The 23,094-nt window shown below is 44.8% G+C and overlaps 1 protein-coding gene and 1 long non-coding RNA gene across 2 annotated transcripts; both read right to left on the bottom strand.

Moving 5' to 3' along the window:
* Positions 1-2,793: 2,793 nt before the first annotated feature.
* On the bottom strand, positions 2,794-13,412 carry LOC120687653 (ubiquitin carboxyl-terminal hydrolase 9-like). Its single transcript, XM_039969683.1, has 13 exons — positions 13,062-13,412; positions 10,431-10,655; positions 9,693-9,837; positions 9,042-9,101; positions 8,844-8,939; positions 7,697-8,092; positions 7,469-7,609; positions 5,732-5,902; positions 4,985-5,242; positions 4,754-4,902; positions 3,907-4,461; positions 3,517-3,793; positions 2,794-3,434 (listed from the first exon to the last, which is right to left on the bottom strand). Exons 1-13 carry the CDS (start codon positions 13,208-13,210, stop codon positions 3,258-3,260), a joined length of 2,799 nt encoding a protein of 932 aa, XP_039825617.1. The 5' UTR covers positions 13,211-13,412; the 3' UTR covers positions 2,794-3,257.
* A 6,366-nt stretch (positions 13,413-19,778) lies between these two features.
* Positions 19,779-20,725, bottom strand: LOC120693165. Its single transcript, XR_005682875.1, has 3 exons — positions 20,675-20,725; positions 20,252-20,591; positions 19,779-20,158 (listed from the first exon to the last, which is right to left on the bottom strand). It is a non-coding gene; the product is annotated as an uncharacterized LOC120693165 (long non-coding RNA).
* Between the last annotated feature and the right edge of the window lie 2,369 nt (positions 20,726-23,094).

Genomic DNA, 23,094 nt, shown 5'->3' with positions numbered 1-23,094 from the left:
CTCTTGCTGTGTCTAGGCAAGGATCTTGTAGTTATCCTAAACTACATCCAAACAGCCGGACCCCTGCTGTCCGGAATCCTGTTCCCCCAGCAACGGCCTGGGCCGATCCTCAGATGGGATGGGTCCGGAGACACCACGTGTCCCGGAAAAGGCAGGAACCCGTGCGCAAGGAGTCGGGGCTCCGGACCTCCCCGTGGAGACCGGACCCCCGCAGGGTCCCGGACCCCTCATGGGTCCCGGACCCCCTGTATAAATAACCGGACCCCTCGCTAAGGGAAGAGATCGACGCCCCGCGTCGGGGTGGTCCGGGGCCGCCACGTGTCTGCAAGACATGGCCGTTTGGGTTTCCATACCAACGTTCACCCACCATTGCATTTATTGCAGTAGGTGAACGTCTGCATTGATATGACAGAAGCTGAGGCGTTTCATTGACCAGGGGATATTATTGATCGCGTATTACCAAGGCAGTGGAGCCGCTGGCGCCGCCCATACTGCGTCTACCAGATGGATACGACGGCTCAGCTTCGCCCATTATGACGCTACATAATAGCCTCAGCAGGCCACGCCGCAAGCTACGCTACTCCAACGGGCGCCTAGTTGACGGGACAAGAAAAGACCCCCCTGAGTCAGGAGAGCAGCAGTAAAGATTCGCTACCACTGTAGCCACAGTCACGTTGGGCCCACCTGTCGGGGCATCAGCACCCTATGTATCCGCTCCCCCTTGATCTATAAAAGGGGGGACGCCGCTAGAAAACCTCAGGCAAGGCAAGAGCCAAGGCCAGCAGAGGATAGGTTCATACACACTACCAAGAACAATACATCTTCCAGTGGACGTAGGGTATTACGCTCCGGCGGCCCGAACCACTCTAAATCGTGTGTTCTTGGGTCCTTACTCCGGCCTAGATCCAGCCTCATCGCCTAGTTCTTCCCCGAGTACTCCCTCACTGGGAATAGGCGGGTGCGTTCCGCCACCCGGCTGTGGGTACCCCTAGAAACCCCACCACAAACATTAAAGATATATGATAGTTTGGTGCTGTGTAAAAACTTTGCCAGGATGAAAGGGGAGGGAAGAAGAAAATTAAAATTTAGTTTGAGTTCTCTTTCCTTCTTTTAGAATTTTTTTTCTTGTATTTTGAGACCCCCATTTGAGGTTTAGATTCTAAAAACTCTTGTAATCCTTGGCTATATATATCCACCATGTGGATATAGAGGCTGGATTATCCTCTATATAAAAATAGTTCGCTGTGTTTATTGTACAATACATCTCCTTCAATTGAGAATTTTTTTTATTAGGACAATAAATGTCTTGTCATTTGTATGCTTATGCAGAAAAGGACCCTTGATTATATAACCTTTGAACATATTCATCTGAACAATTTATGAATTGCAATAATGCTGATTTGTGGCGTGAGCACATACTGCATTCTGAAATGTGTGTGGTTGGTTTAGAAGTAAACAATTCTTTCGAGAGTCAATGGCGTGGAGATGCTAGTACACTCACGGTATTGGCAGGACCCGAAATAAATACTAAGCAAGGACGATAAGATGACCCTGTGAAAATTCTAGAAAACGACAGCATGGATAGCAGTTCGACAGTGATGCAGTTTCGGTCGACAGCAAGTTGACTAAAATTTACGGGGATTTCAGTAACATGAGCCTGGATATCATCCGATCCAATATCCTACCGACTTTGAGCGAAACCATCTTGCTTAGGTCCATTTAGTGTTTAGAAAATTAATAGTGATAAATGAGACACAATTTGGACAGGTGGAGCCTTCATCAACTATTGGGAAAAGGATGATCATCTTCTCAAGCAATTCTAGTAGTATAGTATATTATCTAAATAGCCCCATATCTCAAGTTTAGAGAGTTATGCTAAAATAAAATAAACTTCAGCAAACCCTCTATTTAGGAGACGCCTCAAATCCCTTCCTCCACCCTCTATCTCTGAGGATCTATTATATGTTGGAATTAAGAAGTATTGATGAAGTTGAAGCAAATTTGAATGCTCCTATTGACAACCTCCATTCAGTATTTTTAGGATCTGATTTAGGTGCTACTGCTCGGGTTGCTTTAAACTCGTATTCTTCTTCCTCAGCAAGAGTCAGCTGCCTCCAAACATGCGGTTCAGTATGTCACGAATGAACCAACTGACAATTCGCGGAGAGAATTGTTCCAGCATGCAGAGGAATCTGAAAACCTTTGTGCGCAAGAACAAAGGCCGGAGGCTGGCCCTGTAGCTGTAGCCTGAATTAAGGGTGTTGATACAAATTCAGAGTTTAGTCGTTCTTGACACAACCAGAGTCGTGTCCATCCTCCTAGTTGTAATGTACAAGAGAAATAAATGGAGAGTGCAACCGATGCAACTAGGAGTGCAAACTATAATAACAAAGCTCGATAGAGATTATTCCTGCAAGTTTGCCTGTCCAGTTCCTATACGTCAACTGTCGCAAGGGTAGCGGCGGCTACTCACGGCAGCGACATGCCCCCCGTTTCAATGATAGCTGTATTTTGAATTGCTCTGCTGGCCCACACAACACGTCACAAAACGCTCATATTCGATTATATTAGTTATTCCCACCCAGGTTATATTAACAGTGGAGAAACAGACATGTACGGCCGTGGAGACTTCTGCCCAAATTAAAATTTGACACGTTGAACCTATATGACGGGAACCTAGATGACGGGCTAAAATCAGCTATGAAATGTATGGGCATGAACCATTGAGTGGCTCCAAGCATAAGATTGCCGGGAATTGATTGCTCGCAGAATCGGACACTCAGTAGGCGTTGATGAGGATCGGAATCAAAATTTGGCTGTAGCACAGCTGTAACAAAAAGAATATGAAGCATTTTTACATCCTTTTTCCTTCCCAGTTTGCATTCCCTTGGCTACATAACAGCAACAATAATAGTAGGCCCAAGAGCTACATCTGCATATTAGCAAAAAAAAAATCACATCAGCAAACACTTTGCCTTCAACGTATTCTCGATTTACCTCCCAAGATCAATTCCTACTCGAAGGTTGGGTGACAGAAGAAATCAGGAACCCTAATTGGTCATATCAGGGCGGCAGATCCATCCATGCTGCCATGCTAATTTCTCCCATCTCTGCTACGCCCTCAAAATATCGTTCGACAGCTGGATGGAACCATACATCAATGCACTGTACTGTTCAGACTTGCATATTCGAGCAATATTCTGATCTCCATATTTCCATCCACAATATTGTACTGACATTTGTTTTCATTTAGGGAGCTACGTCTCCAGTGAATCAACCATTTCAATGTCGACTGGAACACCATTTGATACTGTACATGAACCCCTAACACGTCGGTAGAAAAGCACATATGCTGCAGACGTTCTGATCGCATCCTCATTAACAGAGGAGACATGACTATCATCAAAATGATACCAGTTATCCTCTTCAACTAGCTGCAAGTGACAGGATAGACAACTTCAGGAAGCTAAACAAGCACACACATACAATTTAACACCGACATGAAAATGCAAATACCTTCGCGTATGCAGAGTAGTGTCCACCACCCAGACCACCATAATGATTGATCACCGCATAGAGTTCATACATGGGCTGCCGATCACCTCTTGACATCTGCTTCACATACTTGCTCATATTGAGGTCATGGATTGGAAAGTTCACAAAAGTATCAAGCTTGTTCTTCATATAGCGGCTGTATGAGAACCTTTTCAAGTGAACTACCAATATCTCGGGCAGCCTCCACAAGTCCAGTTTCTTGCTAGCTTGCCTGTGTTCCTTGCAGCCAGGACAGTACCTTTAATAGGCACAAAAGCATCAAAAACCATCAGATACAAACAAAAGGCTCATTTCCAATGAGGGCAGTTTGCAAAAGCATCTCAATTAACAAAGAAAAGGAAAATTACTAACCACATATCATCAGGCCCCAGAGGTTCCTCCTTCAGAAAGGCATCCAAGCATGAAAATAAATTCACTGCTTCTTGCCGGGTCTTCTTTGACAAAAAACCATGCTTGAAGACTTCAGGAAGTTCATCCATGTAATCAATATTGTACATCTCATGCTCTCTATCAGACCAATCCATCAAAACCCTTATAACTATTCCTAAACCACGATTAGAATCTGCGTCGATAGCATTTCTCACACTACCTTTTTCATCAGTCATGGAAAGCTGAAAAGGTACATGTTCATCAACTGCATGATCATCCCCAGTTGATGTAGAGAGACCCTCCTCGCAGGTGGCGCCATTATCCGTCAGTACAATACCATCCAGACTTGGCCCGTTGCCATTCAACTTGACTGCAGACACATCAGGACCATGTGCTTTCGCTCGTACAAATGGAGCAAGAACAGCAGAGACAGCCGCATAAATGTCAGATTTTCCAGTAGAGTCATTAGGAATACAAGTCACAAAGGGGCACCCAATGAGCTTCCGGTTGATATTAAACTGAGGCTCAGCAGCACATCTGGGTGAATTATCAAAAGAACACATAAGAACAGATTTGGATACTAATAACAACCATCAGATAACATGGCATAAAGATAAGTCTAATCATCTGGTGCATCCTGTGGTCTATGGACTCACCTAAATTGCTAGTCATCAATCAAAAAAAACATAATAAAAGAATCTAAAATAAATAAATCAATATAACTTAAAGGAGAAACTACCACCCTATATTGTCTTGAATCGCAAACCATGGGGGGATGCATTAACATGGAATCGGCGAATCGCAAACCATGGGGGATGCATAAACTAACCTGTCTGCCCTACGGTGCAGGATCTCCAACCTCATATGTTTTTCATGACCAATTGGGAGCCTATATGCAACAAGTATATCTTCATCTTTTATATTGTGAAGTCCCTCAATTGGATTTGTAAGGTAGCGGTAGATCCGACGCTCGTACACCTAAAAAATAAGTATCAGCTGCTCAGTTGCACGCACAAGATATAGGATTAACTGCACAAGGAAGGCAGATACATGTTTGTACCTCTGCAAGTAACAATGCGTCGGAACTTTTTAAGCAGCAAACATCAGCAAGGGCTTTGGTAAGATCTCGGCAATTTCCATTTTTCTGTACTGTCACAGTGAAAGGCATTGGAAAAGCATCTCCAGTACCACTGAATACAGTTACAGTAATCATTCTAGTAACTGTTGATGGCAATGGTAGTGACAAGTACATAAATGGGTCAAAGGTAACAGATATTTTGTTACAAACTGGGCACACCAATGTAGACTTGTATTGACCCTGAAACAGCAACCAACAGTTGACAGATTTAGCACAGAAACACAGCCAGATTATCAACCAACATAATAAGCCAGATTATCAAATTGATAGTTTCAATTGCAAACGGATTGACCAAAGAATATAGATCAATGAAGGCTTCTTTGGTGAAATTTGGAGACTTAATAGCCATAATGCTCTCCTAAAGAAAGGTTAGCAAAAATGCAGTTTAGAAATTAAGAACTATGTATCCTCCTCAATTTTCCAGTGCACAATTTTTCTGGAATCTTTTTGTTCAAAAGTGCCTCATTTTTATTTTTTATTTTTTTTACATGATTATTTTCTCAACTTTTGAGTTTCTCTTGATGACCAAAGGGTGCATTCAGTTGACATTGATTGCAAACGAGAAAATGTGATCTAGCAAAACAATGACAAAGGGAGATTCGCAACTCTTAGCTGGAATAACAGATAATAGGTACAACATGTAGCAAAGAGGAAAACAATTTAACTTACTTGAAACTTATCTACAATTATTGAGTCATTTCGAGCTTTATGGTTATTCCAGCATTCTTCAGCAAATTCATCATCTGGACGGCCATCAGCATCCTTTGCCTCAATATATGGTTTCTTTTTGACACGGTTGAGATCTTCATGCAGTCCATCCAACAGAAATGCAAGTAGCTCCTGTAGGAAAGGTAGGGCAATAGAGTGTCATGGGGGAACATATTTTAAAAATAAATAAAGTGTGATCATGAAAAAATAAAATTCACATCAACAGAAAAGTTATGCAAAGGCATTCGGACAGAGTAACAGCTAAACACGTGAAGGTAAGGTAACATGTGAAAAAGGAGGATATCTGAGTGCCAAAATATAATGCAAAGTTGCAAGGCAAACTACAATAGTGAGCAAGCTATGACTGACACGTCTATCATAATGCATGGTGCAAAGCATCATAATCTGAACACCTGGAAAACAGGGAAAATCGTCAAACAATCCCAAAGTGTCAAAGTTGAATAACTAAGTGACCATCATAAAGTAGGGGTAAAAGATTGATACCAGCAAGCAATGCACCTATACAGAATACAGAATGAAAGAAAGAAACGTAGGAATGCAACGGGATAGGACAAAAAAAAAGGGAATTGAGGAGAATATATTGCAAAGACTTCGAGACATCTGGAAATTAGATGGTCAATTTTTCATAAATGAGATAACCGAAAATGATATATGAGCTACGGAGTTATTCAGAAAAGAACTCTGGTGTAACCTAGGGGTGGTGAAGGGCCTAAAAATTTAGCCTAGATAATCGAAGGGCCAGGCTCTTATTTTATAGAATTTTGAGCTAAAAATACATAAGGGACAAGTTGGATTATGAAGAGAGCACTAGGGCCATAATCCATTACCACCTGGTGTCTGGCCAAACATAGTTCAGCTAGGCACTAGGCGGATTCTAGGCGGTGACCCTTAGCCTAGCGCCTAGTCGGGATTAATCGCGCCTAGGCGTTCCTAGGCGGTTTTCTAGGCGATGATCAATACATGCTTTAATTTATTAATACATACTTAAGTACTTGAAAGAAAAGAAAAAATAGAAGATCAATGGTCATGGAATAGGGAGAAAAGAGAAGAAAGGCCCATAAAAACGGCCCAGCCCACCTTATCAACCATAACAATGGCCCAGCCCATCTTATCCACCTTATCCCTTCCTCCTCCCACCCCTTGCTCGCGCACGCACCAGCGCCCGCCCCTGCGCCCGCCGCCGCCCGCGCATGCGCCCGCGCCCTCCGCCGCCCGCACCCTCCACTGCCCGCGCCCGCGCCAACAGCCGCCCGCACAAGCCTACACGAGCGCCCGCCGCTGCCGGCAGCTCCTCCCCCACCGGCGACCTCTGCCAGGCGCTCCTCCACCCCCACCGGCGCTGCCGACGAGCTGCCGCCGCCTAGGGGTCCGCCTACCCCCATAGGCGAGGCGGACACCCTCCGACTACCTAGTAATCGCGCCTAGGCGTGCCTAGGCGAGCGCCTAGCCGAACTATGTGGCCAAATGGATTCAGTTCAAATGGAAGTGGGGTGCCCTTTCAGCAGAAGATATCTGATTTCTGTAACACAGCAGTGTACTAGCTAGAAGAAATATGCATTGGAAAAAGGAGATCGCTTCGAGTTTCAACTTAATAAACAAATCCCATACATGAACAAAAAAACAAATTTATATACATCCTCTGAGCTGAAATCAATTCCTGCTTAAAATAAGACCAACCTGAGAATCATGCTGATTATATCCACTGAACTGTGGGGCAAAACGAGAAAGTTTTGCTTTAAATGCACGTGGAGCAACAGAAGTTCGACCAGATGACCAAAGTTTTCTAAGTAGCTCTCCAAATGCTACTGCAAGTTCACCCTGTGCATCACAAAATCCTCAAATATAAGCAAAACTTCATCATCCAAGTAAACTTTCTTTAGTTATGTTCAGGATAAGAATGTACACCTGGAGCCCTAGTGGATTTTCTGTGTTTATCTCACGAGTATAGTCCTCCAAAAAGTACTCTACCAAGGGAGGTGTGTGAACCAAGGATTGTATGGCACTATTCATGAAACATGTATTACCCAAGTTATGTAAACCACTCAATCCGTGAGTATCATCTTTAGTTCCATTGCTGAAACTGTTGTAACCATCTGCTGAGTCCTTTAGTAAAGGACTGAAGCTATTATCTTGCGAAAAACTGGAACCAATTCCAGATGAAAAACCATTTGAAATGGTGGGCCCTCCAGCAATTGATAATGATGATGTCGAAGGTCCTAAAGGAATTAGTGCCAACTCATTATTTGTGGATCTTGAACTAAAACCTGAACTGCTCTCATCTAGCTTCATCTCCAAGAGGATCTGCAAGCATAAGGCAAGAAGGAACAGTTAGAACTTAGCAATCACCATAAATATGGATAAAATAAAAGTTGAGTAAGACACTAGCATTGTATCACAAAATAGACAAGCTGGTTTGCATCCAGCACATTTTCTTTTGGTGGGGCAAAAGATGCATCCAACACAAGTTCATTCTGGGTACAGCACAATGAACCTTAATAGCTATCATATCACAGGTTCATGGAGGTGCAACACACCACCCAAAAGGAGAATTATATTGAAGACTAAAAGAGTCAAACTTATCACCCAAAACATAATGATGAGATGGATTGTGCAAAGCAAATGCAAGTGTAACAAAAGAAGAAAGATTTAATAGTTTGTACATACAGATTGTTTAGTCCATGCCTAATGCTGCAACAACTACACTTTTTGTGCTGGCAAAGACAACAGCCACAATTAAGGAAAAGTTAGGCACAACCGCACAAGTTTGTGTCATTGATGCATGGGCCCTAACAATGAGAAAGTTTGGCAAGCTATAGTTGTGGCAACCAACTAAATGCCTGCCACAAAATGTTTGGCAGGAATGAACCAAAAATATCGATTACAAATCCGGTTTCACCTATGACAGATGGCATGCAAAACAGACTGCCCGAGAAAAAGATGACCAGAAAGGAACAGCAGAACAAACAACAATGCTATGTCTTGGTGGAGATTTCAAAAGTGACATTGAAAGGTTTCATCCCCCCGAGAAAGGTAATCGAAGATTGCACCATACCTCCTGGTCCATGTTAATTTGAGCTTCTTCTAGTGTCTCATTGAGGTTAGTCAACTTCTTGCTCTTTGACCTTTGGTAATAGTCCCAGATGACAATCTAAAACATTGAAACAAAACAGGCAACGACACTAACCATAAGCATGATGTTTACAGACAAATGGCACAATGGATCAAATTCAACAGATGATAATGTTTGTACCTCAGACTGCTCTACTGACATGAGTGAGCAAACCACTAAGTAAAGCTCATGAATTTTGGCCTGAAAACATCAACGAACGGATGCTAAAAATAAATGAATTGTAGAACAAACAAATTTGTCTAGCCTGGTAATAATTAAACTTGGGAACTCCAACAGAACTACTAAGATAACTTTATCTTTGTGTGCACTATTACTCCAACCAATAGCAATTACCAATTTGCATATTTCCAATATGATTATGAGAGTAACTGCAAAACCCAGTGCTAGTCTGAACATTCCATGTACGGTCTCAAACATTTTCATTCATGCACAGCCAACCAGTTCAACATCCCAAACTAGATTAAAGTTAATAAAAAGCTGATGATACCAAATACAGCAAATCAATGTTTGAAAGGCAACAAGGCGAGGCATCTAGGCATGGTCTTGTGAGTTGGGCTACAAGGCGTGGCTGTTGCCCAAGGCGAGCTCGTTCCGCCTGGACGCCTAGGTGACGCCTTTAGAACTATGCAGCAAATAAGGTATTTAGCGCTGTCTATGCAACTGTGTGGTTAATAGGAACTCTTAGCTCACTTTACCTGGCATGCATAATAAACTGAAAATATATCAGAACAATTTCATTATTATAGGCGGATAATTTTGTGTTGAGTGTACCTTTCTACTTATTCTGATATTCTGTTCAGAATATTCTCTTCCATCAATTAGTTTTAGACAGAGAGGATAGACATCCACTATGTAAGCCTTGTGAGTTGGGCTATCAAAAATTACTTTTCTGGGGATTTCTGGTCCACCTTTATACCTGCAAGTATTGATATGTTCAATGAGTAGAGGAATATATGATACCATAGAGAACACAAAAAAATTAAGAATACACAACAAAATAAGCTATCGCACAGAACCTAATTATTTCTCCAATAGTGACTGCAATAGAGGCAAGTCCATCCAAAAGTTGCAATGCAATGTTAGATACCGCTCCTAAGTCCAAACAGATGCACACCAAATATAAACTCACAATAAGAGAATCACAAGAAAAGTAGAACACCGACAAAAGAAATTTTGCATAACATACATCATGATTAGTACACTATGATTCTAACTAAAGAAATAAAAAATCAAATACATTAGGGATCACAAATATTGTTAACATAATAACAAAGTTGTAACCATGAAAGATAAATGAATGAAACAGATATAATCAAAGGAAAATTTTCTAGGAATTAAAACTTGTCATTGTACAGCTACCACATTATGTTGTAGACATAAAGAAGACAATTCACGCGGAAAACCTAGTTGCTAACCAACAGGCCAACTGGTGCACCAATTTTCCACTGCTGTGTGCAGTTTAGGGAACTGGAGCGACCAAAAACAAGCAAATACAAATAGATTAAATACCATTGAAATAGCTTCCGCCAAACTTGTTGTGGTACCAAAGTGTAGTCCTTCCCGTCTATCAAGGTCCTTTGAAGCTCTGGCTCTTCATTACCACTGATTGTTTCTGCTGAAACAAGCTTTGAGTTATCAATCTGTCCGGGTCTAGTCGTAGCCTGAGGAAGCTGCTCAGTGCCATTCTCATCGCAACTGACTAAGCCCACATAACGTTGCCACTCCATCCACCAGCTGCCACATTTACATAAGATGTAATTCAGCAATTTCGAATAAAAATTGGATGACTTTTAAATGTTAGGACTTCAAAAAGAAATGACAACTCCAAAGTGCAGCGAAGACAAGACAATTGCAGACAACACAACCATATCTTTTGCAAGAATTTTAAAGGGGGTGATGAGTTCTTCATAGTTTGATGACAACATTCTTAAAAAGTGTATTGAGACAAAGAATTACTAAAGCCAGAGGAAAGTTTCAAAGACAATAACATTCAATGTGACAGGGATGCAAATCTTGGTATCCCTAATACTTCAGTTTACAGGACCATCATGGTTTCCAGGAAAACACCGTATCTCCAGGTCATCATAACCACGGTATCAGGTCAACTTAGATTGGGGGCATAAACCTTAGATGGGAACCTGAGTCATCCACCTAGGTTTCCTCTTCATTAGCATACTACTCGAGTATACAAGAGTAGTTCAAAATAGTTAACACTCAATTTATAGGTAGAGTTCCTTGCGTGAATGTAAATTCTGACTGCTTTCGTTTGAAATCTTGCCAATTTATAGGAAGCAAAAAATCAAAACAATGTGTGGAAATTGAAGAGATGAGTAGACAATGTACATCCACCTGAGAAAAAATGCCTAAAAATAAATGGGTGAGTTGACTAGACTACTTATGGTATCCACATAATTACAATCTATCCACCTACTGCTGTAAGGCCAATCCCAATGGGTGGTTTCATTCTGTTGTTTCCAGGAGTGCCACATTAACAAAACAAAAATGAAACCATAGATGAAACTCACTCCACAATGCATTGTTTCGCATTTGCTATTTCGGGCCTGTTTGGCAGGGCTCCGGCTCCTCCAAAATCGGCTCCGGCTCCGGCTCCTCTGGTAGAGCTGGAGCCGTTTTCTAAAATGTTTGGCAAAACAGCTTCACTTGTTGGATTGGGATTGTAAAATGTCTAAATTGCCCTTCTCTACATTTTTCTTTTAATCTTTTTTCTTTTCTTTTTTCCTTCTCTCCATTTCTTTTTCTCTCTCTTTTCTTTTTTTTCCTCCACTCTTCTTATCCATTCGCCCTCCGTCCAGCGCCTTCCTCGCGTCTCCTCCTCCATCGCGCCGCCCGCGCCCGGTCTTCCGCCGCCGGCCTTCCCTCCCCGCCCGATGTTCCGACGCCCTGCCCCGCCTGTTCTTCCACCTCCGGTCGGCCGCGCCAGCACACAGACTCCCACAGCCGCCGGCCTCCGGCCCCGCCGCCTCCTCCGGCTTCCCTCCCCGTCGCTTCCACCGTGGCCCACTGCCGCCGGCCTCCCGCCCCGCCGCCGCCTCTGGCTTCCCTCCCCGAGCTTCCGCCGTGGCCCACTGCCGCCCGGCCTCCCGCGCCGCCGCGAGGAGGCGCAGCGCGCGCAGGCCGGGGGCAAAGGTGGAAGAGGTCTCGAGGAGCCACCTCCCGCGGCGGCGCGGCGGCCAACGGGACGCGGACCGGCGGCGGAGGGGTCACAGCGGCCGTGCTCGGCCTCTACCGGCGTGGATCCGTCGATTTCGCTGCCCCTGCCCTCCCTACGTGCCGCCGCCACCGCTCGCCGGAGCGGATTCGCTCCGCCCCTTGTTTCGCGTGAGGTCTGCAGGGGGAGAGGCCGTTTTTTTTTCGTGCGTTGGGTGGCCAGGGGAGGGGCATTGCGGGACAGAGGGGGCGGAGCCGCGGCGGAGCCGCTCGGAGCCACGAAAACGTGGCTCCTCCTCCCCTTCGGAAGCCACTAGGGGCTCCAGCGCCAGCTCCACATGCGGAGCCGCTGCAATTTTCACCGTTTGGCAGGGCTCCTGCCGGAGCCGCTCGTGGAGCCCTGCCAAACAGGGCCTTCATAGGCTCCCATCACATTTTCTAAGACTCATCAAGAGTTGGTAATCGTGCATACATAGTTTCATCTAGATGAAACTCATTTCATCTCTCTCCTCATTAATCTAGTGCCACATTACAATATGATGGCAGGCCATCGCCTGGTACCAAATCTAAGTTGCCTGTTGGATGATCCCGTGTCAAGACCATGCCCAGCCAGTTCCTGACCCTCCTGTTCCAGAAACCTAAAGAATTTTGGCCCCGATGACCAACCATCATCACCCAAACGGCCTGGATTTCCGAGATGTTAGAATATATATCAAAATACTGCCGCCGCATTTGGCCATTTTACAACGCTGGCCACAAATAGTTCTAGATTCAAGTAACCACGAGCTCGCGCCTCCCACAACCGTACGCCGCGGATCCCCGCTTCCAGCCGAAGTTCCAAATCGCTACCCTCCGCACGGCAGGGGCGCTCCAGCCCCCGGAACGACGCCCGATTCAGCACGGAAAAGTAAGCGGGTAGCTTATTACAGGATTTTTAATAAAAAAGTAAGGAGGAAATCGGACGGCACCGACCTCTGCGAGACGAGGTAGCGGAGATCCCCGTCCTTGACATTCTCCTCAGCCTCCCTGGTGAGCGCGTCGACGAGCTCCCGCTCCTCCTCCGCCGTGCACGGGAGGCAGCTCGAGGCCTGGAGGAAGCCCTCCGCGCTCGGTATCGTCATCCCGCCGCCGATCCGACACCGCGCCCAGCCCGATCGAATCCGAGCAGCGCGGGCGAGGCGACGAATCGGGACCTAGGGTTTGGCCAGGCTTCGGCAGGTCGAGCGTTTTAATTCGGGTGGACGACGAGGGAGGTGGGAGAGGGAGGGAGGAAGGAAGAAACCAAGAAAAGAAAATGAAGGGGAAAATGGAAAAAGAAAAATGGTGATTTTATTTGGAGCTGTGAAAAGCGCGTGGGAATAGGTGGAGGAACCTGGAAAGCCCCGTCCGCCACTTCGCGTCTTCGGCTCCCGTCGCTCGTGCGGGGAGGCTTCTACGTGCCACTGACAAGCGGGGACCGTAGGGTACCGGTGGCCCGCGTGGCGGCGTGGGACTCTGGCGAGGACGGTGAGGGTTCGTGTCGTCCCCGCACGGGACCATTCTGGAGTCACGCCCTGGACGCGCGCCGCGCCGAGCAGCGGGGAGGCGTGCGGGTGCGGCTCTACGCTGCGTACGGACGAGGTGGCTGTGATGCTCTGCCTCCTCTCACGGATTGGATCAGAACTCTGGACGTCGTCGCGTGGCACGCAGGTTAGCGTGCGGGCAGTTTGGCGTGTATTGCAGGCGAAGAATACCGCGAGAGAGGTACAACGTCAAGCCTGCAGGTGTACTGCCCGTTGCAAGGAGAGAAATACTTTCAATTGTACCTTTTTTAACCTTCCGATAGTTCTATAGTTAGACCGTGTTTGTTTTCATTTGCTTTTTTTTTAACCCCTGTCACATCAATAGAAATCTTATCATTTAGGAGTATCAAATAAAATTTAATTATAAAACTTTTTTGACAGATGGGTGCTAATTTGCGAGATGAATCTAATGAGCCTAATTAATCCATAATTTGCTACAGTGATGCTACAGTAACAATCGAATTAATATATCCCATTAGATTCGTCTCGCAATTTAGCCACAGGGCTCTGCAGTTAGTTTTGTAATCAGATTTTATTTAATATTAAAAAATATCAAGATTCTCTTGGATGTGACATAGTCTAAAGTTTAGCTCTGGAACCAAACAACCCTTAGTGGGGTTGCTAGGCTTTAGTCGCAATTGGTTACATAGCTTACTCTTAGTCTGGTTTAGAGTTATACATGGTTAGCTAGATCAAAACTTAGATAGTGTTGTATGGCTTTATTTGGTTGGCTGCATTAGCCTATTTAGCCAGTATAAGAATATGCTTGGTTGGCTGCATTGCTAGGTGGACTATATATTAGGGCGGCCATGCCGAGCATATAAGGGTGGCCACACCAGGCACAATGCAGCCTGCATTGCTGGAGATGGAGCTGAATTCTATCTCCCGCTATGTAAGCTCCATTCAGCCAACCAAACGAACCGGGTATGCACTATGCAAGTCGGGCTAGCTCTTATGCACCATACAAATCATAACCAATATGGCTCTGAGCAACTTGGTCAACCTCAAAGTCTATTTAGGAACACTCCAATTTTATAAAAACAACTCCAGTCGCCAATTTTAAGAAAATAAGAAGTTATTCTACATATTTGACTGATTAGCTTACTTCAGGAAGACTTTGGGTGGAATAGTATTTTCTGCATCGTTGCCTGCTCTTAACGGTAAGTAATTAACTCAGATAGTACAAGCCTTAATCTATGAAACCTCGGATCTTCTGTCAAGCATAACGCCTCTACGCGTATATGGGATAAAGGTCTTATACATGCTATGTGCAACGACTAAAACATGACCAGGTCCTTAAACATAACAAGCAGCCCAATGAAGAGCTCGACATAGCAACTTCACACTGAATAAATTTTGGTATCTTCGCATTATACTTCATAACGTATGCAGTCTTTTGGCAACTACTCTCCAGGCTGCTCCGCGTGCCATCACGGCTTTACTAGCTCCCATGCTTGGGAGCTGGATGCTAAGGTCTGGTTTAGATCTCAAAATTTTACACCAAAAAACATCACATCAAATGTTTAGATATACGCATGGAGTACTAAATAAAATCTATTTGTAAAACTTTTTGCACGGATGAGTTGTAAATCGTGAGATGAATCAGTCTTATAGACCAAGACATATCTTTTCTGCACACTTTGTCCTCACTCGTGCGTACCCGAGAATAATCTTCTCGATCGGTCACCCATCCTCAAATCGCTCCAAACCAAGCACGCTTAACCTTAAAGTTCTTTGGAGATCGGCTTCCGAAAAAGAAGTTGCAACTTGTTGATATGAGTATCTATTAATCCTATTAAGCCATGGGTCGGGATGTCACATCCTCACCCCCTTAACAGACCTACGTCCTCGTCGGTCAACCCCAAGCCAGGAATGTTCTCTATTGGCCACGTCCGTGCGCTCAGTGCCAACGACGCATTCTAGATGCCCACGCACTAACTCACCACATGCCTGTGCACCATGCCCACGCCCCTGATCCACGCGCGCCCGTGAAACCGCAAGAGTCGGCTCTGATACCGTTCTGTAACGTCCCGCCCCCCGAGGGGGGGCCCACTTACATCTGGCAGCTTTTTAGGACATATACTGACCTCACAGACCAACACGTGTCTTTTCTATACACTTTGTCCTCAGTTATGCGTCCCGGAAAGAATCTTCTCAGTCAGTCACTCAACCTTGAATTGCTCCAGGCCAAGGATGCTTGACCTCAGATTTATTTGGAGATTGGCTTCTAAAAAAAAGTTGCCACTTGTTGATATGAGTATCCTATTAATCCTATAAAATCATGGGCCGGGATGTCACATCACCTCGCTAGGTTGATTGGGCGGGCGAGGAGGACGCGCCCGACCAAAGGGAAGGGCCCACCACGACCCGCGCCGCGCGGGACTGACAGTGGTGTGTGTCAACAGGAAAACCAGACGTGCACTAACACACTGTATGCTGACACGGAGCACAGTGGAATGCCCCTTTCCATCGTGGCCTACATCGGCATAGGCTATAGGGTAGGGGCATGCCATGGCTTAACGGAGGCGTCGCCACATCCCCCGCTCCACAGACCGTGCAGCAGGATAAACCCGGCTCCACAGACCGTGCAGCAGGATAAACCCGGTCGTGGAGGAGGAGGACGGCGGCGACAGGGCTAGACGAGCCCACCACAAGAGCGACAGGGAACGCGGGAGCTCTCTCTCTCTCTCTTAGCTGTACATCGTCCTCTTTGTGGTATAAAGAAAGGAGGATGAGCCTCTGCATAAGGGATCAGACACTCGAGCAACCAAACCCCAGATCACTGGCTAAGGACCTGACACCCGATCGGTCGGACCCAAGGCCATTCACGCACACACGAACACCAGAGACTTGGTGTTCCTCTCTCACCCGTTTGTAACCCCTTACTACAAGCAAATGCAAGATACACAAGCAACACGAACTGGACGTAGGGTATTACATTTCAAAGTGACCCGAACCACTATAATCCCTTGTATCTTCCTGCATTACCATTCGCCCCTAAACACATACTAGCCAGTGGTAAAAAAACACCGACAGTTGGCGCGCCAGGTAGGGGACTTTGGGTGTTTCGTCGTTTCTTTCCATTAGGCGGCGGATGGCCATCATCGCCGGAGATCGGGTCCCGAGAGCTCATGTATGAACGAAAGTGCATACATACCTATGGATTCAAATTTTGTGCAGCAACATGTGATAGTCAAATCCGCGGTGTTGAATACAACTGTTCACCATTAGCAGAAAGCATATGTGTAAACATAAATGTCAAGTTTGTCCCCTCTGTTTGTAATAGTTTACAAGAGAATGAAAATTGGCTTTTAAGTTCTTCCTCAAACTCTGAATACATCCTCCTTGTATATGATTCAGCAGAGGAAAATTTATGATGTAACTAACCCATTCCTTCCGACATGAATTAAAATATGCATCCAACTCGTTTTCACGGAGACTTGCAGAAACCTTCTCACATTCTACAAGGAGTTCCGATATACCAAGTTTCCTACAAAATCTTTTCTTAAACACATTATTCATACCTTCACTTCTTTGAGTAGTGGTTATATCAGCAGTAAAAGAGTCACGGTAGATAGCAGCCCTCTTTTGCCTTCTCATTGAAGATATCCTCAGATCTGTCTTCATATACACATCTCTTAAACTCAGATAGAAACTTATCTGGATGCTTCTGAATTACATTGCAAGATGTTTAGCAGCATTAAGACAAATGTGCCAAATACAAAGACGATGACTTGTATTTCGTCCAGCCATAGCCACATCTTGATCAGTGAAAATTGTGCTGAGATGCCTGCTGGACATTGCTGCTAGAAAGGTTTCAAAGGCCCAAACGAATGATTTCAATAGTTTCATAGAACAACAATGCAGCTCCAAAAAATATTGTCAGCTTATGATGGTTTGTTCCAAGGAATGGTGCAAAAGGCATTTCAAACTTATTAGTTTGAAACGTGGTGCCAAATGAGACAACATCACCAAAACATGCATAACTCATAATAGATTGACCATCAGCCCAAAAGAAATTAGTTATGCAACCATCTTCCTTATCTATTTGCATGGCATAAAAAAATGTTGGATCCTCTATTTGCTTACCCTTCAAGTATTCCAGCAATGTTTGTGCATTGTTGGATTCTAAATACTTCTTGCGCTTACGGACAATCTTGTTGTTGCAATCCATCTTTGAGAATGGCACTTTCTCAGCTCCATAAAACTCCTTCATAAACTCATACACCTGGGATGGCTTCATTCTGGTTTCCCTTATCTGTCCAATTAGTTGTTTGTCCGCTTCTTGAATACTTCGTTGGGATCTCAGTTTTTGCTTTTTATTTGGACTAGCAAGGTAATGATTGTGATCAAGTACTACTTTTTGCATTGTCCAAACCCCCCCTCTGCTGACACTAAACTGTACTCGAGCATTGCAACCTGTCCTTGTAGTGTCCTTTGATGACTTAGTTTCCCGATATCCTTGGCTACTACAAACCATATATTTCTGACGTATGGTCTTATCTGCTCGGCGCTTTATGTTGCTCTTCCTAACACTGAACCCAACTCGCCTAGCATAAGTGTTGTACGTATCAAAAGCTTTCTTCTCTGATTCAAAAGTCATTCCGACTTCAGGAGTGATCAATGTTTGCCCAGCTTTATCGACTACCTGCAATACAAATAAAGGGTTGGGAATTAAAGATGCACCATAATAGCAAATATTTTTGCCTCCCTCGAATTTCTTGATTTTAATTCAATTACCTAATTGTGTGCATGGCCGGAAAGTTTGATGTCATTGGCATCAGCATTGGAATTGATGGCTATTGACATGTCCTGTGCAATATGTGTATATCATGCATGATCAAACAATATTAATAAATATTAACAAACATCAAATGTGTGTAGAGCCGCAGAGGAGCTTTACCTGCATCGTCTTCTCTCCTTCGTCTCCATGACCACTTGCAAATATGTGCTCCTCCTGCACAATTGGAGCCCAGACCTCATCTACAACATCTTCCTAATTATGGCTGTCGTCTGCTTCATTGCATTCAGCCTGATCGTGTTGCACCCCATGTTGAGGACGATCGGAGCTTGCGTGGACGCGTGGCCGGCAACGTCGCCCTGCCGCCGGCACCGAGAATGATCGGAGCTTGCGCAGACGCATGGCCGACAAGGTCGCCGCGCTGCCAGCACTGGAGCAATTGCTTTGACACGCCGTCGGAACCGCAACCGTCACCGTGGTGCGATAGTAGATGCGTTTGTAAACCCTTAACCAGTTGAATGATGTGTTTCTCCGTCAGTCATGAAAGCCGATTGCTTCAAGCGTGGCTCGTCTGGTGAAGCCGAATCGCATCCTCCGAACATGGGATCCAGGTTCTCGGCAGCCGTTGGATGGAAGGAGCCTCCATGCGGGGTTCATCCAGCGACGGTATGAACGGAGGGGGTTCATCCAGCGATGGTATGCACGGAAGGCTCTTTGCGTACCATCTCCACCGAAATAATTTCACATATGTGTCCTTTTTGTAACTTTTTGCAGAAATAAACCCTGGGGTGGGTGCTGTAATATGTGACGCCGAGATAACACGTCTTGGCGCCACATATCACGGCGCCGAGGTGCCACGCACGCACAAGTAATCTAGTGAATCTTCGAACTTACCTTTAATATTTTCGGACATTTTCAGGAGACTAGAATACTATGAACCACACATCAAATATAACGGTAAGAATTAAGAACTAAAAACTGCATTACATAATATAAACCATAGGAATTACATCATAATACAACGTTAATGAAACACACATCAGACATGCAGTGTCATGGCAGAACCCGTTGCAACTACGGTAAACAGATTCTGAACTAAGCTAACATGCCTTAAGTAATTTAGAAAAACACAACAAACACAATGATGCAGCATATGACTAGCAATAGGTAGCCCTAGTAGCCGTACCCCCACGTAGCAAACTGCGTTGAGGGAACAAACTCAGGACAAGACCGCCGGGTCTGTACATGTGCCCATGTTTTCTGCAAAAATAAAAATTATGTGTCTATAAGAAAGGTATTGAGGGAACAATGTATGACCATAGTACGTATAGAATATAAATTTTTATCGGGTCCATACCTGTCGAGAGTACCAGAGTCCCCATGGTGGGTCTGTCGTCCTCCATGTCACCGTACATATCCGGCGTGTACGGTGACTGGTCAATCATGGGACGACCGATCGCAATCCTCTCGTAAGACCAAAGCTGTAGCAGAATTGGGCACCCCGTTAGGACAACATTCCTATTATTCTGCCGTGATGCCTTGTAGAGTCCACGATATGTGCATGCAAGAGCCGCTGAACCCCAACTATATAAGGGTATGACATCCTTATCTGCATCGGCGATCTCCTGTGCGTATGACAGAAGCACCCTATCCACATAGTGCCCGTGTGAGTTGTTGAACAGGATGTACCCAAATAACCACAGCAGGTATGCCTCGAGTGATCTAGTCACGCTGTAGTCATCAGCATGGGCTGCCAACAGATCCGGCTGCAATGAAGTACGAACATTGAGAATAAGAAACACATGAGTTATTTCAAAGCCATAAAATACATCAACACATCGTTTTGTACGAAATTATACCTGAAACTGTAGGAGCCATGACTTGGAAGGGCCTTTCGACTATGGGTGCTCATTGAAATCTTCAGGATCAATCGTGGTGGCAACACCTGCAAAACATTCCTCAAGATCCTCCAGCCACGTAGAAGGTACCACGCGGGACCCGACAACGTCTCCGGTGATAGGAAGACCAAGCAGCATCGCAACGTCCTGCAGGGTCGGTGCCATCTCCCCACAAGGGAGGTGGAACGTGTGTGTCTCAGGTCTCCATCTGTCAACGAGAGCTGAAAGTAGAGACCTGTCTAGCTTCACCAAAGCACTCTCAGCAAGACGAGCCACTGTGAGAAGACATGCCTCGCTCAGCCTGCACCATACAATGCTCAAATGTTAATACATTATATAACGAAATGTATAACGGATAAAAACAGAAAATATACGACATATCACCTGGGCACCCATCACGGGTCTACAGCAACCAACTCTGCAGGTGGACGTGGACGCAGCACGTTTAGTTCTTGGTGCTGAACCTTCGCAAGGAAGGACCGGTGATCCGAGTCTATTGTTGGGTCCAGCAACGCAGGAGTAACCCCGGCCATACCTACCATGTAAGATCAAAACAATACAATACAATCACACACATCTAAATATTTTTAATATTTCCTTATATTTCCTAAATAATTTATAAGATTTTCTAACCATTAATAATAATTTCTAATATTTTGTAACATTTTAGAAATTTTCTAATATTATCTTGCAATTTTTAAGATTAATTAATTAGATTGCTAATGTACTATATCAACGCTAATCACTACAATTAACTACACCTAAATGTACCACTAATCAGTCCTAATAATAATTAAAATGATTGCTAATCTACTGTTTAAACAAAATAGTTTCTATAATTTTTTTATAATTTTCTAACATTCTCTACAATTTTCAAACATTCTCTACAATTTTCTATAATTTTCTACAATTTTCTAACATTTTCTACAATTTTCTACAATTTTCTAATATTATCTTGCATTTTCTAATACTTCTCTAACAATTTTCTAATACTAAATCTAACACTTAATGTACTATATCAACGCTAATCACTATAAGTAAATGCACCTAAATGTACCCCTAATCACTCATAACAATAATTGAACTGATTGGTAATCTACTGTTTCAAAAAAATAATTACAATATAATCTATTTATAAAATGTGGAAAATTTTAGTTACCTAAAGTCGCTGGCTTGAAAATCCGACAGGGCTTCGCCGCTTTGCTTCTCTCTCACCCCTCCTTTCCCTCCCTCCATCTCTTTTCTTTTTTCTGGATTTTTAGCAAGCCAAATGAGGGGGGGAGGGGCAGCCAACACCCTTATATAGCGGAGGGGGGGCCGGCCGCCCCCAGCCGGGCGGCCTGGGAGGCCGGCCGCCCGGCTGCCGGGCGGCCGGTTCCTAGGGACCTGTCTGCAATTTTTTTCCTTTTTTTTTTGTAGATAAGCCCCTGCCGCCCGGCAGCCGGGCGGCCAGGTCCCGGCCGCCCGGCAGCGGGGTGGCCGGGATATATTTCTGTAAATTTCCAAATCGAAAATTTATTTTTGTAAAAAACAGAAATAAAAAATATAAAAATACAAAAACCGCCTGTGCAGGCTGTACTAGGCCGATTGCACTATCGGAGCCTAGGCTAAAGAGCCTATCCAACCTACCAAACAAACCAGGCTGCACTAGGGAAGTCTAGGTAGGGCCTTATGCAACCTACCGATCATAATCTACTTGTGTTTTAAGGCTCTATAGAATTAGACAGGCTCACACAATGCAAAAGAGCTATCTACCCTGTATAACTTGAAACAAAATTCATTCTCATTTCCGGCTTATGCAACTTGGCTAGCGCTAGACATGGCCAACTAAGTAGTGTTTGTTTGAGGAGCGAGATAGAATGGAATGATTCCATTCTTAAGTTATAAATGAGATCATTCTATGTTATGTGTTTGGTTATAGGAATGAAGCCATTCCATTTCATATTTGGTTGGAGGCATAAGAATAGATCTTTCATTACTCCGTTAACCACGGTTAGGTGGGACCCATCTGTCGGTCATCCAATCTTCCCTTCCCATCCTCTCTCACAATGAAGCATCCTTACCTCCCACGGCCATGGCTCCACCCAAGCTTTCCGCAATGGCCGTGCCCGCCGAGCTTCGTCCGTGACCGTGCTCTACCAGCGCTGCCTCCACGCTTGGCTCGCACCACCCATGCTTCCGAGCTTCTTGCGCGCCACTCACTTACCACGTGTCGAGCCCCACTACCCTGCTCCATCGGCACCACCCCGCGCACCACACTCTGCGAGCGCCACCTGCGCACCATGCTCTGCCCGCGCCGATCGCACTCTGTGCTCCACCCAAGGTTCACCACCGTGCCACTCAGAGCTCGCAAGCTCCCTGCACCTCCTGAGCTCCCAAACTCTGAACAGCCACTGGAGCTCTAGCTTGCGTGTGGAAGGGGCATTGACGCTGGACGGAGCTGATGCCGTCCAAGTAGCAGGTACTTTCGGTTGCTTCCTGTAGCTGTGAGTACCTACTACTCACAGCTTCGAAGCAACCGGAAGTATTTGGAAAATTATTCGAAGCACTCAAAGGAATGATCAAAGTGCTTGAAGTACTTGAAGATTGTTGATGCTTGTTAACGACCAATTTCAAGCGTCAATTTGATCATAAAATCTTTAGAGTTTAAATATTTCATATAATGTTGGAAAAAGGACTAAAGTGCAGGTTATGAGGGCCTTATGATCCACGGGAAAATCGTCGACCAATCAGAGCGCAGAACTCGGGCTCACATGGATTAAAAGGCCCACATGCAACACCAAACCGACTTACCATAAGCTCAG

The sequence above is a fragment of the Panicum virgatum genome, chromosome 9N (genome assembly GCF_016808335.1).
Source record: "Panicum virgatum strain AP13 chromosome 9N, P.virgatum_v5, whole genome shotgun sequence".
NCBI classification, from domain to species: Eukaryota; Viridiplantae; Streptophyta; class Magnoliopsida; order Poales; family Poaceae; genus Panicum; species Panicum virgatum.
The sequence above is the reverse complement of the archived record's forward strand: the minus strand, read 5'-3'. Positions and strand labels throughout refer to the sequence as shown.